The following is a 17,471-nucleotide window of genomic DNA, read 5'->3' as shown; positions in this document are numbered from 1 at the left end:
AATACCCAGGGCTGGGACACAACCAGCCCCCAGCAGGTCCTTGCCCTTAGTCGCTTGAAGCAAAACACAAGGAAAAAGCAGCCGAAACAGCACAAAGAGCCCCAAATTAGTCATGTGGGAAAGAAAAACCCCGGGAGAAGGAGGAGGAGGAGGAGGAGGAAGAGCAGAGGCCTGGGAGCAGCCACCAGCAGCCCGGCGGCCCCCACAGGCAAGCAGAAGGCCCCGGTAAAGAAGAGTGTGAAACCAGCCGAAGTAGGTGTTTTATTAAATGTATTAATACACATTTTTTCAAAATGATCTGCGGATTCATCGCCGCCTCCTCTCCCCCGACCCCCCCACGCACCCCTGCTCATCTTTACAGGCACAGGGAAAGAAAAAAAAAACAAAAAGCAGGCGGTATTTACAGCGGTTTGGGAACGACAGCAGCTCACCCCCCCCCGCGGCCTCCGAGCACGCTTGGTTATTCTGCAGGGTTTAGAAAAACAAAAAAACAAACAAAAATCATCAAAAAGAAAAAAAAGACGCACATTATTCACATTATCCAACAGTGTGGTGGGTGTCCGTGTGTCCGTCCGGCCTCTCGGTCCCGCAGGTGGGCCGTGGCCGTGAGGAGACACACAGCTTCATGCTTTTATTTCAAAAATACACGTTTATTTCATTTGTTTTCCGTGTCAGGTGAAATACAAAAAGTGAAAGTCTGGTTAACGGGGGTTGAAATCACAGACGCGGGAGGAAAAGCAAAACGCCTTCACGTCCCCAAAATCACCGGGTGGTTTTTACATATGTACAGCGGGGCCTCCGCTATTTTAAAGTAACAGCGGAGAGGAAAATGGAAAAACCTCCAAACAGAAAAACCTCGCAGCTTCTGTTAAAATGTTTTGTGTTTATTTTTATTTTTTTGCCTTAGCACGAGTCCTTTCACTTCATCTGACCTCAAAAGCCACCGCGGAGCGGCAGGACGCCGGCGAGCGGCCACCCTCACCTCCCAGCCGAACCCAGCTGGACTCGGAAATCACCACTTGAAGCAAGAGCAGCAGAAAAATCATTCACATTCTGGTATCTAGAGGGAAAAGGTGGTCGGAGATAGCGCTGGCTGTCCCCACGCGGCTGCAGTTTGGAGGCCAGACCCTAAACCCGGACACAAAGGTGACCTGCAGCGGTCGGAGCCGGGCGTTGAAGGGTTTGGGGCACAGGGAAAGGACGAGCAGCCCCGAGCTCCTCTCCTCTCCAGCTCCTCGTGCCTCTGAACGTCCTTCGCTGGCTTCTTCCCCGCCGCATTTCACCCAGGTCCCCGTCCAAAACCTCGCAGCTTCCTCGCGGGCACCCCCTCTGCGTTAAATAAAGCACAGCCCGAGCACACGCAACAAAGAAATGCTCTGCCACTTGCTCTTTTTTTTTTTTTGCAATTTTTATGTAGATATTTAACCCTACACCTTTATCAAACATATAGGTAATGAATTCTACCAACTAAAAAAAAATAAAATAAAATAAAATAAAAATTAATCAAGTAAAATTCCGACTTCATATAAAAGCCCCCTGCGCACACGGCGGCAGGGCCGTCCCCGCGGAGAGCACGCGGGGAGCAGGGGGCCCGGCCTCGTCCCCATTCCTCCGCATGCAGGTTCTGTCTCTCAGCTTACAGCCTGTGAGTTTCACACAATCAGAGATGGCATTAAAAAGCGGTTATATATACACACACAGAGAAAGTCAAACAGTGTTCCCAGGGGAAAAAAAAACGACAAAAAAGGGGAAAAAAAAAACACAAACAAACAAAAAAAAACAAACCAGAGGGGTTTTTCCAAAGGGGGTTAAGCTCCACGGAAAGGGCTGCGAGCACGGGGGCTGCCGCGAGCCGCGGCCGTGCCGAGGGTGCTGCGGCCAGGTGGGTGCAGGGAACACGCCGGCCGCTGGAGAGTTCCCAATTTGTTGGTTTTTGGGGCCAAAACCTGCGCGGGAGATGCTGGGGAGCGCGCAGGCCGGAGCCCGCTGCCCGAAAGCAGACCAAGGTCAAGGTTCCTGGGGCAGACATTGAGCGGGGGCTTGTTGTGTTTTTTTTTTTGCCAGCCAGAGAAGCGGTCGGGGGGAGGACGCCCCGCAGAGCCTGGGGGTGTCGGTGGAGGGGACTCGCCCCCAGGAAAGGCACAGGAGGGGTTGCTTGGGGTGGTTTGGGGTGGTTGGGGTCTCCATCACCGCAGAAAAGCGCTTGGACCCTTCGTTCTTCCCTACCAGCAGCGGAGCTCCTGCCCCCAACCTCTCCTTGTGGTCTGACACGGGCTGTGAGGGCTCGGGAGGCGAATTTGGTAATTAGCTAAAAAAAGATCCCAACATCGCGCATTTCATCTCTTTTTTTTTTGTTTAGACTACTACTGGAAGTTTTATTACAACAGCAATACTTCTTTTCGTTAAAACATTTTTTTTTTTCTCTAGTCTCGCACCAACTGGGTGGCTTAGGAAATAAACAACCAAAAAATACAGAACATTTAATTTAGGAAAAGTGTTACGGGGGCTCTTCAGGAGGGAGGGAGGGGAAAAAGGGGAGGAAAAAAAAAAAGGAAAAACCAAGTGAAAGCGCTACTCCCCTGCTCTCTACAATGTCCGAATACCTTCGCTCAAGAGATGGGCGTCTGCTTCAGTACCTGGGGGGGAAGAAGGGGCGTTTTGGTGCAAAGAAGGGGGATCCCCTCCCGAAAGGCGGCCGGGGCCTCTTCAGGCTGTGAAAGGGGTCTCTGTTTAGGAAGGGCTCCCTGGGCCTGAAGTCTGCCCGCGGGTTCCTGACCATCATCCCGCCGCGGTTGGCAGTGTCTCTGTGAGCGGGGCCGATGGGGGTGACGCTGCGGGCGGGCCCCAGCTGCTGCTCCCTGGAGAGGGAGCCCCCCAGCCCCACGGCTTCGCGCACTCGGCCCAGGGGGGCGCCGCCGCCGCCGCCACCACCAGCGCCGCCGCCGTGGTCCCGCTGGGGCTGGGCCGTCGCCTCCCTGGGTCCCGGGTGCACGTTAAAATGCTCCTTCAGCGTCCCTTGGTGAACGGTACCGTGCTCCTTGGCGAAGGCGCCGCCGCCGCCGTGCTCCACGGGGATGGGGGGCGCGGGGAAGGGCACCCCGCCGTGCTCCCCGGTCGGCGGCGGCTGCTGCGTGGGGAAGGGGACGCCGGCGTGCTCCCCGGGGACGGGGGGCGGCGGGGGAGCGGGGAAGGGGACCCCGGTGTGCTCCACGGAAGGAGGCGGGGGCACGCCGTGGGGCAGGGAGAGGGGAGAGGAGGTTTCTTTCGAGAAGGGGTTAGTGTGATCCACGGGCGGCAGGTGCGGGGGGACCGAGTGATCCCGCGGGAAGAGGCTGCCGTGATCCTTGGGGGGAGCGGTCGGGGGGCCCGGGGGAGGGCCGACGGGATCCCTCTGGAAAGGAGTCCCGTGCTCCAGGGGAGGAGGCGGGATGGGAGGTGGCATGTGGTGGTCGAAAGCGGGGCTGAAGTTATTCGTTCGGAAATTGTTCACGCTCTCCTGGAAGGGCGCCACGTGCTCCTTGTACTGCGCCTGGAAGCCCCCCATGCCGGGCAGCTCCGAGGCGCTCGAGGGCCCGTTATCGAAGGCGCTCGCCGCGTTGCCCATCTCGAACCACCCCGACCTGCTCGCCTCTCGCCCGTGGCCTCTGCTTCCTTTCCCCAGCACTCGGATGGACTCGACGGTCTGGATGGGCTCTCCGGACATGCCCCTGCTGCTCGAGGCGTTGTGGTAGCCCAGCGTTTCGATGGGGGCTCCCTTCTCCTCGGTGCTGTCGGGTAAATCCAAGCAGGACGACGACACCCGGGTCTCGATGCGGTAGTGCTCCTCCTGCTGCTGCTGCTCGCCTTTGGCCCCTCCGGCCTGGCCGTGGCTGGACAAGCCGACCCCTTCGTTGGAGCCGCTTTTAGAAATCTGGCTAAAATGCTTCTCCTCGGAGGGCTTACGCGAGGCGTTCTTCAGCATGTTCTTGAACTCCATCGTGGACGTGGCGGAAATGGAAGATCCCAACGATTTGTCCACGCCCGTCGCGGCCGCTCTGCCCGCGGGGCTTTGGGAGGAGAAAAGGGACCGGTGGGGAATGGAGTGGGGCGAGTCCGGGTATTGCTTCTGCGAGAGGCCCGAGTGCACCACGGGTTTCGGTAAGTTGTTGTGATTGGAGTCGGGTGCGAAAAAAACGTCGTTCTTACTGGGCGAAGGGGAACCATCCGAGGTGGAGTCGTTGCCCCGCAGCCCGTAGCTCCCGTACATCCCTGGAGATGTCGAGAGCGGGTCGCAGCTCTCGCTCTGATCGAGGATAGACCTCATCGACTGAGGGAATGACGACTTGACGCTGAAATCCTGCGATCTTTGTCCGTAACTGGACAGGACCGGCTGGTACTCCGCAGCTTCGGATAATTTACTCGATTTCAAAATCGACTTTGCGGGCTTTTTCTCCAGGTTTAACATGGCAGACGGGGGGGGCCCGGAGTAGTCGAAGTCACGGTAATCTTCATCTTCTTGGAAAGACGTGTCTGGGTAAAACTTCTCCTGCGAGGAGTCCATTAAAGAGGAGGGGATTTCCATGCTATCTGCAGGCTGCTTGTACATGCCGGCCGGAGAATCTCTGCCGAGGCCGAAGGGCCGGTAGGTGTGCACAGAATTGGAAAGCTCCTGGGGATAGCCATCGTCCCTGCTCTGGAGAGGCGACCTGGTGCTGCTGGGAGTAGAGGAACCGGGGCTCATGATTTTTGACAGCAAGGAGATGGTGTCAACGTTGCTGGACGTTGGCTTGTCCATCATCTCGTCCTGGGTGGGCGTCCCACTCCGCTCATCGCGCACCGGCGTTCCGTCCACATTGTCCATGGAAGTGCTGGTAGGACCACGCTGAAAGTCAGCCGAGTGACTTTCTGTCGTTGCGATGTTGGACCCTAAGCTGCTTAAAATCGGAATATTCAAGTTCAGGCCGCTGAAGCCGGGATTTCCCTTCAGGAAATTGTGTATCTTCATCTCCAGGCTTGGGGAGGGGGGTTCCGATTCCAGCTTCGCCTTTGAAATTTCGGAGGATTGACTCATTGAGGTGTCTGTCGGTAAAAGGGAGGAAGGACTGGGAGGGTGGGAACTGGAGAATCCCAGGGAATTGGTTGGTGGCTTAAAACTGGAACTTGAAAGCCCCGCGGTATGTCCAATGGGAGCCTTCGTAACTGAAGTCGAGGAAACCTCGGCGGTTGACGAATTGGGAGAATAACCAAAAGTTTTGGATATAAAGGACTGGGTGTTGGAAGGAATATTCCTTCCCTTCACGCACGGTACAGTTGTGTTGGCTGGTGACGCTGAAGTGCTCTGCGAGGCGGCTTCGCTCGACTGAATGGTGTTTCCAGCAACGCTCTGAAGTAAGGATGACAAACCTGGAAGAAAGAACGCTGCGTTCAGATACTGGGGTAAGAGGCAAGAGAACTTCAACCACTGTCGAGGGCGAGATTCCTGCATTTATATTACAGATGTTCCTTAAAACTACTTCGTGTTTTAGCCAGGAAAACGACTGGATTTTGCTGCATTTAATATTAATGTGAGCACCCACAGAGCTACAGACTTTTGCCAGAGGCAATAATTAACCTATAAATAAAAATTACAACATATGTCTGAGTAAGTTCAGTAATAACTCATCCTGGCTTTGTAGCCAAGTATAAAAGGCATGCGCTGCGCTGCTGACCAGAGCTGCAGAAGCACGACGAGCGCCTCTGAGAAGTTTTCTGCTCTAACCACTAGAAAAGCTCTCTCAGAAGCACAAAGAAACCACAATGACCTCATTTGCTCTCCCGTCACACTCCCTGTTCTTCCATGAAGTGCTCCGGGAAAAATGCCCAACGGTCACGTCAGAAACGTGAAGATGTACAGGAAGGTAATAAAACACCGCTCCACAACACTTCTGTTACCTGAGGAGGTCATCTATTGTTTGCCAAAAATTGTAACACGTTTCAATTAAGCTTTTTCTCCCCTCACTTTCGCTGTAGGGCTGCAGAGCAGCACGTGTCAGCGCCGACGCTGACGTGGAACGCACCGTTAAGACATTCACTCAAAATCCACCCCAGTACCTTGCAGCGCTGGCGCAGTCTGAGTCTGGGTTTTGGAGAGGGCAGACAGAATGCTCTCAGGAGTTATCTCCACTTTGGAGAGAATATTTGCTAACGGGTTTGAAGGAGCAGACGGAGTCCCCAGGACAGGAGTCTTCAGGCCACTAGTTAGAGCTGTTGGGCTTGTCGGGGTTCCCGGAGAAGGTCTTGATGCAGGACTGACACCTAGGATGGAAGCACACACCGCTCACCTATGTTGATTCGTTAAGAGGAGCTTTTTTGGCTCACATTTCCCACAGATACAACCGCAGCAGAGTTCTGGCGAGCGTGAGCAAGGAGAGGCTCACGAAGCCAAGAGTTGTGTCAGAGAGACCGAGCCAATCTTTAAGCAATAACTCAATCGTGTTTATTTTGCGACAGTTATTTTGTGACAACTTAGCTCTAAAAGATTACAGAGGGAAAACTCCACCGTCAGCTCTTCAAAGGCAAGCACCTGTGCCGGGACCACTTCAGCACTCACCTGTGTTTTTCATGACAGAAGTTAAACTGCTGAGGATGGAGCTGATCTTTGCCAGGTCGACGTTCGCCAAGTTTGGCAAGGCGAGCGCTGGCGATGGAGGGACGGGCGCCGCGCTCACCACCTTGGGAGCTGGAGGAGTCGGAGGAGTCTGGGCAGGTGTTGTCACTGTCACCGAGGTTGTGCTGACGGCAGCGGTGGCTGGCGCTGCTTTTGGGGCATTTTCAGCCTTCACAGGGGCTGAAGGTGGAGCAGCCTGCTTCTCCTTCCTCTCCTCCACTGCAGCAGGGGGAGAAGAAGCCCAGAATTATCTCTCTGTCCTTTAAGGGTTATTTAGGGTATGAGATTTTTTCAATGTGATCTTCATTTAACACCAGGCAGGGAATTTGAGTCTGACTCCCTGAGGTTATCTAAAAAGCATTCTGGGGAGTGGTTTGGGAGAGGGAAACAATCCCAGGCAGCTCACAACTTCCCTGCTGGGGCTGGAGGAGTGCTGCAGACTGCAACTCAAGTGTGCCATCCGCAGCCCAGCAAGGGTTTTGCACCTGCTCTCCCTCCCAAATGAGGTTTGCAAAGGGTGTTTTGGGCAGATTCAATTTCTACGCAGTCCCACTACTGCTCGCGCAGAACATACCAATGATTTTAGACGTATCGTCCTCCACGTCAGACAGTTCCATGTCCTCCACGTCCCGATTGTCTGTCACGGGCTCTGGAGACGCCGTCTTGCGGTTTCCAACTGCTGGAGAACGTGAGCTGTCCTCCTCCCCCATCCCCTGGAAGGGGGACTCGGAGCCCGTTGGAGATGGGGCGTCCATACTCGGGGAGGGGACAGGAGACTCCTCCGGATCAGGAAGCGTTGCTTTCAGCTGATCCAGCTTTTTCTTCAGATTGCTCACTCTGTTAGCAAACGTTTTGTAAGCCTGAGAAGGAACAGACATTGAACTGAGGCTTTTATCGAAGACAACATGCCTCAATTACTTCTCTAACCAAAGCAGAACACATCCTGAGAAAACCATCTCCAGTTCCAACTATCTGTACCCTACTCTGAGAACCTTGCAGTAAAATCTCAGCTTTGACTTGCAGAGCAAGGAACGCATAAGAAGGGGAAGATAAAAGCTGTTTCCAGTTACTTAAAACAATTTTCATACAAAACAAATGAGCTACTGTTTCTGTTGTTCTTTTTTTTGGGAGGAGGGTTGTTTGTTCTGTTTCTACAACGCTGTACTGAATTCTCTCAGTTTGCTCATCTAGTTCTCATCCTGATTACAACACCTCATGTGGTTTCCAGAATTTAGGATTTGTTAGACTAAGTGCAATTATCTCCCCTTTCAAAAATGCAGAGGAGCTGAAATTGCAGCAATGTGCAAGGTTCTGCAAACTCAGCCTCTGACCCAGGAATTTTGTAGCATCTCCTTCTCCCAAACAGACAGAGGATGCATTTTTCAGCCTCCAGTTTACCCAGCAAAATACAGGCAAATGTCAGTCCACACGAGGAAGGCTGAGGAAAATCACACTTACGTTGGCTACGACTTTGACTTCCTTGTACTGCGCTTCATAAAATATACCAGCGTTCTCGAGGGCTTCAGTTAGCGAGGGGCCGTTTTTCACTTGCTTGTCCAAGCCGTTTACAAACTCCTCGAGCTTTGAACTCGCTTCTTCAAACTCCTTGGAGAACTTCTTGCCTCCTGTTTTGTCTAGAAGGAGAATAACATCGCATGGGTCAGCTGTCATCCACCAAACGGGACATCACCCTCAGAAGTGTCCCCTGAACAGCAGTGAGTGGGGAGCTGAGACAGGAAACCCCACGCACAGTGGGGTTTTTGCTCCCCAAACTGCTCTGCTCATGGATCAGCAGCCACAAAGCCCTGCCCTGTGCATGCAAAGCGAGGCAGCGAGCAGCATTCATGTACCACGCTGAGCACGCTGTGCATGGGGTGATACCGTGGCATCAAAACACCACTGCAGCATCCTGAAAGTGTAAAGTGACACACATCACCCCTCTGGTGCATGAGGAGATCGGCTGCACGAGAAACAGGCTGTCATCAACCTGCTAAAGGCACTGCAAGAGGCCAAGCTGCAAGCAGTCCTTGTTGTTTTCCAACTCGTTTGTGGTTAATGATAAATAAAGGCAGAAGTGTAACGTTTTGCTGTTTCTATTAACCAGAGAGCCCCCTTCTGTTTGGGAAGAGGCAAAAATCTGGAGTTCTGTCCTTCCTTCATCATCGTTTCTACATACAGGCCCAAATTAAATATTTTAGGCACCTGTTTAGTGATTCTGAACTGCACAGAGTCCAATTTCTGGTTTAAGGCTCAACAGAAAGTACGAGTTGCCACATCTCAGAGCATGTATTCGTGCCTCCTTCATGACAGCAGTTTTTTTACATTAGACACTATCTTTACCTTTTAAGCATTTCAGTGTTTCAGTGCTGCACACATCCACTCGCATAGTGGAGAGCTGCTTCTCTTTCAGTTCTATCTGGTCTTCTGAGCGCTTATACAACAGCAATTCGTCAATGAGAGACTGGGGCTGAAAAAAAATCAAACAAGAGAAGCATCCTCATCACATCCTGCGGAACAGATCCCCCTGCTTCGCGAAGCTAACATCGCAGATCTACTTCAGCAACAAGCAATGCTTCTTCTCAATTAATTTAATTCATTTCTGAGTTAAAGCTACTGCAGGAATAGACTAGGGGAACCTCTGGATTTTGAACCTGAAGTCCACCAGATCAGCTGACAGAGGTTTAGGCAGGGCTGGCACTTCTACAGGTCTCCTGGCTTAGCTGTGATGATTAAGAACAGGACTTTTTTTTAATCTTTTTTTTTAAGGGACAGGACTTTTTTTTAATCATTACATTCAGCAGTGAGCATGCATTTCTGCAACGGATCTTGCTCCTTCCAGGGGAGTATTCTAGAAGAATTTATTGCCACCATCTCCTCCGCCACCCCAAGCTGCACTTTTCCCTACTAGCCCTAAACAAGGCTCACAGCTGAAATGCCCAGCAGCCAACAGCACCAAGAAACAAAAAGACACTGGATACCAGAGCTTCTGATCAAGCTTATGCTGCTGGTGGACGTAAGACAGAAAAGCGACAGCCCAAGGACAGAGGTTAGCACAACAGAACGTTTCCACTTGCAGACTTACTCTGAATTCAGCGACAATCTTGGACTTCAAAGCAGCTTTTGGGTTGGTGGATGCTGTTGGGATAAAGGAAAAGTATAAAGAAACTGAGGAATCGCAGGTTGATGCTAATCAAAAGTCACAACAGGCAGCTCTAATCAAAAACATTTCAACAAAACTCAATAAAAGACTCGCAGGCTGCTGTTATTCCTCGCAGCTTGCCCTCCACACCGATGTCCCTCAGTGCTCTGGCTTTCTGTTAGCTAAACCGGACACGGTCACGCACAGCTAGGTTGTGATGGTGGCCAACAAATCAGACTAATACTTCACATTTTTACGTGCTGTGCGTACCTTTTCCAGCTCTGCTGTTGGGAAGACAAGTCCCTGCAAAGATTGATCTAGGAGCTTTATCAGGTGACAGCTTATACTTCCCTACAAGGTAATAAGATTTCCTAAATGCCAGACTCGGAGCTACCACGCAGCTCATTATTTCCTTCAGATGGGGTCTCTCTTTCCTAATTATGGGGCTTAACCAAGCTCTCAACAAAATCCTACACCCCTACTCTGACACCTCACTAATGGGACGGATGGAATCCCATCATCAGGAGACGCTAAATCCGTTTGTTTCTGGACAAAAGAGGAGAAACGTGTGAGCTGAAGTGAAAGGCTACATCCTTCATCCATGCTGAATGCACTCTGGTTGGGGAAAGCAGCTTGTGGTGTTAGCCAAGTAATAAAAGCTTCCAAGCCCTTTCGTTAACCTCCTGCTCTCAGCACCGGTACCAGCAGGTGCGTGCTGCATCTTAGCCCTACCCTTCCATCATCTCGCATTCGGGGCTTCAGTGTACACTGAGATTAGCCTGTGAGAAATGCATTTCCAGCTAGACTGCACTCCTGGGAATGTTGGATGGCAAAGTTCGTTATCTGCACTGCCAGCTTGCAGGTTGCTTTTACTCTAGCATCTAGCTTGCTGGTGAAGGTGTGTTCCTGAACATGAAGGTCCTGTCCTCCACGCCTTCCTGCTGCCCAAGCGCAGGGTTCTGTCTGTCTTCTCTCCATCTCTGCATAGTCTAACGCCAGTTTCCAAGAGGTTTCACCTGATCTTTCCTCTACTCTCTGCTCTCAAGTCTTTTTTTTCATACTTCATTCCTTTAAAAAAGTGGTTCTCTAGCAACAACTCCTTGGCACTTTACATATTAGTCTGTAAGGAGCTTTACAAGCCTGGAAGGTGCATGCTGGCTCGTATTTTAGTCCAGGTACTTTGCCCGTTTAGGGCTAGCCTTTCTTCTGTTCCTCAAGAAGGCAATTTTTATATTAGTTCAGAGAGTTCACATTGGTTCCTTACTTTGAGATTTCTTCCACGGCTTATTCGGTTGTTTGTTCAGAGTTTCTTTCAGCTGCTTCTGAGTTTTGAAAGTGGTACCTGGAAAACATTTCAGTTTTTGCAGTCTGGCATTATGGGATTCCTTTAAGAATCTGGTTTTTGGTGCCATATGGTTGTATGGTAAAAAGAGTGAACAGAAATTTGTTTTAAAATACCTAGACCAACTTCCTTCGATGAGCTGCTGGATGCCCAAGAGAACCTAAGTTTACTCAGGGATACAGCAACCTGCGGGATGGTCTTCCATTTTTAAATCAAGTTTCTGTTTGCCCTTGCACTAAGACAGTTCAAAAATCACAGTAATGACCAAAATGAAAAGGAAAAACACAATGCATCTAAAAAAAAAAGTGGTTTAGTTTTATAACTGCCCTTTAGGTAGGCTTTTAGGAAATTAGCATTCAACAGACAAGCAACACAAGTTGAAAAAACAGACATCACACCTGATCTGCAAGTGATCAGAAACACATTTCAAGTTACAGAAGCTCCAGGTTTCCTAATGGATGCACAAACTTCCCTTCTCCACATGCAGTGCTCAACTACAGACTCTCCATGTGCCAAAATCTGAGCCCAGGGTGCTGGATCTCTCTGCAACAACTACAGCTGGCCCTTCGAAACCACAGGCAAGGATTTCCTGCAGCTCCTTTGGCTGTTACTGACGTAACCAAACAGAGCACAAACGGGGTCTAATATCCTTCGAGATAAGTTCATTCACTTATCTTTGGCTAATTGTGCTGGCTTAATTGCTGGTTTTACCTGACTACACACACTTCCAGGTCAGTGTTAGCGATTTCAGTTTTTAAGCAACGTTTCGGTAAGCACAATCAGGCTACCTCAGCCTCCAGCTTTGCTTTCAGCCGGTTTCCTACGTGACAAATATCAGTAACTACAACTTAGTACTAAAACTGAGTGGAGAGGAACAAAACCACCTTCGTTGTTCACACCTCCATCACATCCAAGGCTCAGTTCAGGTGTAAGAGGGCTCGTGCTCAAAGGAAGAGGCAGACACAGCCTCTCCCGGGGCACAATGCTCAGGATTTCCAAGACCACTTCACATCCACACGGATTTTGCTCTCAGCTGGAACAACTCCAGCTTCCCTTAAGGGATTCAGAGCTGTCTTTAGGTACAAGAAGCACGAAGCAGACAAATTCTGTGCCCCTCACACCTCACTACCTTTCCTTTTTGCTCTGTGCAAGGGTAGAAAGAGCACACACGTGACAAAGGCATTTCACTCTGGCATCAGGAGTAGTCTTTAACCAGATCAAACTTGCACGTGCATTGGTAAGTTAAGAACCAAAAAGGGCAAATGACTTACTCAGAGCTTCTTTTAGTGCCAGAATAGTTTCCTCGGGGTACACATTTCTGTCCTCCCAGATTTTGAAGATTCTTTCTATAGATTTGGAAACTGACGGATCCCTGAAAGAGAAGAGCAGATAGTTTTTTTTTATTATTTATTTATTTATTTTTATTATTTTTATTTTTTATTATTTTTTTTCCCCACACACACCAATTTCTCGTGATTCTAAAAAGAGTAAAGTAATTCTAGGTTAAAATCAAGTTTCCAAGACCCTTCAGAGCAGGAAGTTGCCTATCCAGGTGAGGAAATGCTGCTCCAAGGCATCCTAGTGAAATCACAGCTGCAGCCTGCTTGAAGTCAGGCACACAAACACCCCAGAATTGTAGCGGATCAGAGCCACAGACATGCCTTTTGGGGCAAAATTAAGTGGTTTCAGAGCAGTAAGAGCAGCAACAGGGCTCCTCTGAAGCCTTTTTTCAGGGGAAAAATAATTTGTTACTCTTCCAAAGCAGCTTTCTGTACAGATGCCCTGGAAAAACATGTTTGCTCAGGGGCAGGAGGCAGGATTGGTTTCTTCCCAGGGAAGAGGAGCTGCTTCAGACAGAATTTCCTGGGCAATAAATTATCAGTGGTGGGGGATTCCTCCAGAAGACGAGCTCGCCCACTGCTCTCTGCTCCTGTGGCCTTTCTGTGCCTAGCAAAATCAGCTCAGGGAGTTAAATCATCATCTGAACCCTGCTCGGATCCAGAAGAGCTGCCCTGGAGGATTCAAGCAGGGAATGAGGAGCTCTGATGGGGATGAAGAGAGGATAGGAACGGCGGCTGCCTGGGCTTGGAGCCCCCGAGGTGCTCACGGGAGAGAGAAAAGCCTTTGGCAACGAGGGGTGGCCAAATCACATCCCCACACCAGAGAGCAGCAGCAAGCTCACTGTGATTTCTCCCACATTATCATTTCTAACCCCAAATTTGGACTGAAGACTGACTTTGAGAACCTGTAGATATGGATATTTGAGAACCTGAGGGTGAACGAGATCCCCCGGGGGCCAAAAGGCAGCCACATGCCCTCCTGGCAGCCCCCAGGATGGGCACAGCTCTCAGTGTCACAGCCCTGAGCTTCACACCACAGCCCCAGAGCATTTTTAGCACGCCGAGTGGCCTCGGGAAAGCAGGACTGGTGCCTGCAAGCGCGAGGGCACGAAATAACACCTTCAAAACGAGGGGTTTTAAAGGGCTGAACCCAACAGGAACAATCTGTGACGTTTTGCTAACGTTTCTAGAGTTGGGAGACGTTCAGGGAGCAGGTTTTTGGGGACGCCAAGGCTTGCTGCACGCCGTTACTTACTTCACTAATGAAGCAGCTTCGGGCAGCACTTCTGCAAACGTGTCGCGGAACACGATGGCGTTTTTTCTCTTGCAGTTCTGGATCACGTCGTTGGCCAAGTAAAAAAGGTTCAGGCGATGAGGGAAGGCGGCTGAAGGCAAAAACAAACACACAAACAACGTTCAGGTTCATCCCCAGGTAAAAGCAGCCGTGCCCACAGCGCTTCTGATGTGATTTAAGCGCCTGTTTTTTGTTTTGCAGCCATTCTGTCTAGCAGCAAGCCCAAACTAACGGGAGAAATCAGGAGCTACAGGGGATGGCTCCCAGCCGCCTCACTTCCAGCTCTCCCCAAAAATAAATGTCGTTCCTAATAACGTCAGGCCCCTGTCCTGACTCGGGCACAGCAAGAACACAGAAATACACCCAAAAAAAAACCCACAATTTCTGTGCCATCCCCTAAACAAGAGGAAGGTAGCAGCAGAAGGAGTGGCAGCAGCCAGCACTAGGAGGTCAGCTGCTGGAGCGTGGGGCTCGTAGGGCCCCTGAAGCTCTGGGGCTGCATGATTTTCTAAGAATAATCACATTTAACCCCGTGCAGCCTCCCAGGAGTGCTTCTGAGCGCTTCGTTTCCCCCATTTCTTCGCTTTCTGCCCCAATTCGTCCTGCCCACGGCGCTCCAGCCTTGAAGTCACCAAGAAGAAAATAAATTAAAATAATAATAATGACAAAGAAAAGCCCACGTCGGTCCCAACGGGTTGGGGGGAGCCAAGAGCTTGGCGGCGACCAGGAGCTGGCAGAGCAGGAGCAGAGCGTCAGCCTCCGAAAGAGAGCAATTAAATGGATTTTGATGAACTTGGGAGCAAGAGAAAGGCTAAGAAAGGAGACCCAATGAGAGGAAGGGGCAGTGTCAGGAGCGAGGGGTAGAAAAGGGGCTTTGGGAGCTCTGTGGAGCGGAGGAGCTGTGCAGAAGCTGGGTGCAGAAAGCCAAATGCTGCGGCCATGGGGCATGGGGAAGGGTCTCAGCGCTGCGACCGAGGGGGGACAGGAGCTCTGAGGAAGAAAAACGAGAAAAAATGCTGGAAACGAGGGTCCAGGCCAAGGAAAAGCTGCCCTGAGATGCAGGCAGGGAATTGGGAGCCGGGTTGCGTTGAGCCTGACCCACGGCGAGATGCTCAGGGATCTCAGGGATCTCGGGCCGAGGACCAAAACGCTTGGGTGGCAGCAGGAGGAGCAGCTCTGCGCGTCCCCGAGCACGGGGAGGGAGCTGGGGGCTGTTCTGCCGCCCTCAGCCCTCGCTGCCATCACCTCCACGGCCCCACAGAGCCCGGTTGGGCCCCCACAGCACCACACAAGCGTCCACGCAGCGGCGAGGCGGCGAGCTCAGCCTTATTTAGGGCTGGGAAAACATCTCCCCCCCCCCCGGCAGCCTGCCTGCTGCTGGGGTTTGCCAAAGGGGAATTTGGACCCCCAGCACTTAATTTTTTTAATATTTACGCGTCTGGCAGGTTGCTTGCCCCAGGGATCGGGACGGTGACGCCGCCTGAGCCCCATGACCACATCCCTCACAACAACGCACCGCAACCGAGGCGAGCGCGGGCAGGATTTCGGAGGCCCAAGGTACCACTTTTTTTTTTTAATTTTAAAGCACAAAGCTGCGATTCTAAGCAAAAAGCTCACCCAGAAGCTACGCAAGGCCGGAATATCTCCGGGTAATCACGCCTCAGAGGCCACCAGACCGCAGCTCGATCCCTGAATTCGGTTGGGAACCCAGGGGGGCGACCCCACAGCTCCAGCCCCCCCCCCCTTCCAAGCTGCCCCCTGCCCATGGGGCAAGCGGCTGGGGCTGGATTATGGGGCTGGGGACCCCGCTCTGCCCTCACATCCACACAGGGACCCTACAAACTCAGGGACCCCATCACCTTGGGGACCCCCCTCAGCACAGAGACCCCCCAAGGACACGAACCCCGAGCCCACAACAAGGCCCCGTTCCCCCCCCCTCCCTCAGGGCTGCCCCCATCCCCTCAGGACCCTCACCCCTGGGGATTTTTTTTTTTTTTTTATTTTTTCGGGTGGGAGCCCCCAGGAGGGGGAAAGAGGGAAGGGAATAGAGGTGGGGGGGTGGAAGGGGGCGTCCCCCACCCCCGGGGCCGCACTCACAGCGCCTCAGCCACTTCATCCAGTGGTAGACGATGGTGCTGTGGTGCCGCTTGTTCTCCAGGCACCAGGAGGAGAGGCCCTGGATGGACTCCATGGTGTTGGTCACCGCCTGCAGCTTTCTGTCGAGCGAGGCCTCCAGGGCGCCGGCTGAAGACGACGCCGAGGAGGAGGAGGAGGACGAGGAGGAGGAGGCGGCCGAGGAAGAGGAGGAGGAAGACGACGAGGCCCTGCCGCCGCCGCCCGCCGCCATCTTCCTGCCCTCCTCGCCCAGGCGGGGCCTCGGCCGCTCGGCGGAGCCTCAACGGCCGCTGCCCGCCGTGAGGAGGGGGGGTGGGGGGGGTGGGCGCAGCCTCCTCTTTTACCCCCCCTCAGGCCTCCCCCCCTGGGGGAGGGGGGGGTCCCAAAAACGCCGCCGCGGCCCTCACCGCTGGGCGGGCGGGCGGGGAGAGGCTGCGGCTGACGAAGCCGCCTCAAAACACCTCAACCCAAAGGGCTCGCGGACGGCCGGAGGGGCCCCCCCTGAAGCCCCGAAGCCCCCCCCCCGGGGCCGGGGATGTGCAGGGAGGAGGCGGCGGAGCCGCTCAGTCGGCGGCGGCCCCCCCCGAGCGCAGCGCCCGCCCCCCCGCCGCCATTTTGTGCCAGGCTCCCTCACACGGCGCCCCCCCCCCTGCCCCCCCCCCTCAGCTCCGGCCCCTTCACGCGCTGCGCATGCGCCCTGCGCGCCCCCGCCCCCTCTGAGGGGCTCCCGGCCTGCCCCGCGCCACAAAATGGCGGCCGCCGCCAGAGCGGGAGGGGAGGGGGGGGAGAGGGGCGGGCGCTGAGGGAAACGGGACCCGGAGAGGAGGCGGAGCGGGGAGGCCCACCGGGAAATGGGGGCTTATCGGGGTGCTTAACACTACCGGGAAGCCGAATCTGAGCTATCGGGGAGATTTAGCGGGGGGATGTGTCTTAATGGGGGTCTTACCGGGGAGCCTTACCGGGACGTCGCGCCTCACCGGGGAGCCCTGTGAGGAGGCTTTCCCGTACCGGGGAGCTTTATGAGGAAGCTTTTCCTTACCGGGGAGCCGTGTCTTACCGGGAAGCTTTACTAGGGAGCTTTATTAGGGAGCCGTGCCTTACCGGGGAGCTTTACCGGGACACCGAGCTGTACCGGAGAGCCTTACCGGGACACCGAACTGTACCGGGCAGCTCTACCGGGGAGCCTTATTAGGAAGCCTTGCCCTACCAGAAGCTTTATTAGGGAAACTTTATTAGGAACCCGTGTCATACCAGGTTACTGGGGAGCCTTGCCTTACTGGTGAGCTTTACTGGGGAGCTGTGCCTTACCGGGAGCCTTACCGGGAGCCTTACCGGGAGCCTTACCGGTCTCCCCACCCCATTGCCAGGCCCCGGGGGCTGAATCACCTCAGGTCCCTCACAGGGATGCACCCGCAGCAGGGTCAGCCTTTGGTTAAAACACCCGGGCAAAAAGGCCCCCGGCCCCGCTGCTCCCCCCCAACCCCCCAGAAATTCACATCGACTACCACAGCTTCAGCTTTTAAAAAAAAAACGTTTATTATTGAAATATAGGATGTGGGCTAAGTCCCCGTCTCCTACTCTTGCTTTACAAACGCCAAGTGCTCCTTCCCCTGCGC

At 53.1% G+C, this 17,471-nt stretch overlaps 1 protein-coding gene across 2 annotated transcripts; it reads right to left on the bottom strand.

Moving 5' to 3' along the window:
• Positions 1–2,341: 2,341 nt before the first annotated feature.
• RPRD2 (regulation of nuclear pre-mRNA domain containing 2) lies at positions 2,342–16,518 on the bottom strand. Of its 2 annotated transcripts, XM_068663279.1 has the most exons (11): positions 15,838–16,518; positions 13,702–13,831; positions 12,378–12,478; positions 11,029–11,106; positions 9,708–9,760; positions 8,966–9,092; positions 8,084–8,259; positions 7,200–7,485; positions 6,569–6,844; positions 6,070–6,273; positions 2,342–5,382 (listed from the first exon to the last, which is right to left on the bottom strand). In XM_068663279.1, exons 1-11 carry the CDS (start codon positions 16,085–16,087, stop codon positions 2,630–2,632), a joined length of 4,434 nt encoding a protein of 1,477 aa, XP_068519380.1. In that variant the 5' UTR covers positions 16,088–16,518; the 3' UTR covers positions 2,342–2,629. The 2 variants fall into 2 exon arrangements, with proteins under 2 accessions (XP_068519380.1, XP_068519381.1); XM_068663280.1 differs by lacking the exon at positions 11,029–11,106.
• Between the last annotated feature and the right edge of the window lie 953 nt (positions 16,519–17,471).

The sequence above is a fragment of the Anas acuta genome, chromosome 28 (assembly GCF_963932015.1).
Source record: "Anas acuta chromosome 28, bAnaAcu1.1, whole genome shotgun sequence".
NCBI lineage: Eukaryota > Metazoa > Chordata > Aves > Anseriformes > Anatidae > Anas > Anas acuta.
This window is presented reverse-complemented; position numbering and strand designations above follow the sequence as displayed.

Excerpts from the sequence above, each read along its gene's own strand:
- RPRD2 (XM_068663279.1), bottom strand. The coding sequence starts at position 16,087 with ATGGCGGCGGGCGGCGGCGGCAGGGCCTCGTCGTCTTCCTCCTCCTCT. Across the intron at positions 9,761-11,028 it reads GCCGTGGAAGAAATCTCAAA|CATCCACCAACCCAAAAGCT; the intron begins GTAAGGAACCAA and ends TTATCCCAACAG. Across the intron at positions 6,274-6,568 it reads TTCTGTCATGAAAAACACAG|GTGTCAGTCCTGCATCAAGA; the intron begins GTGAGTGCTGAA and ends CTTCCATCCTAG.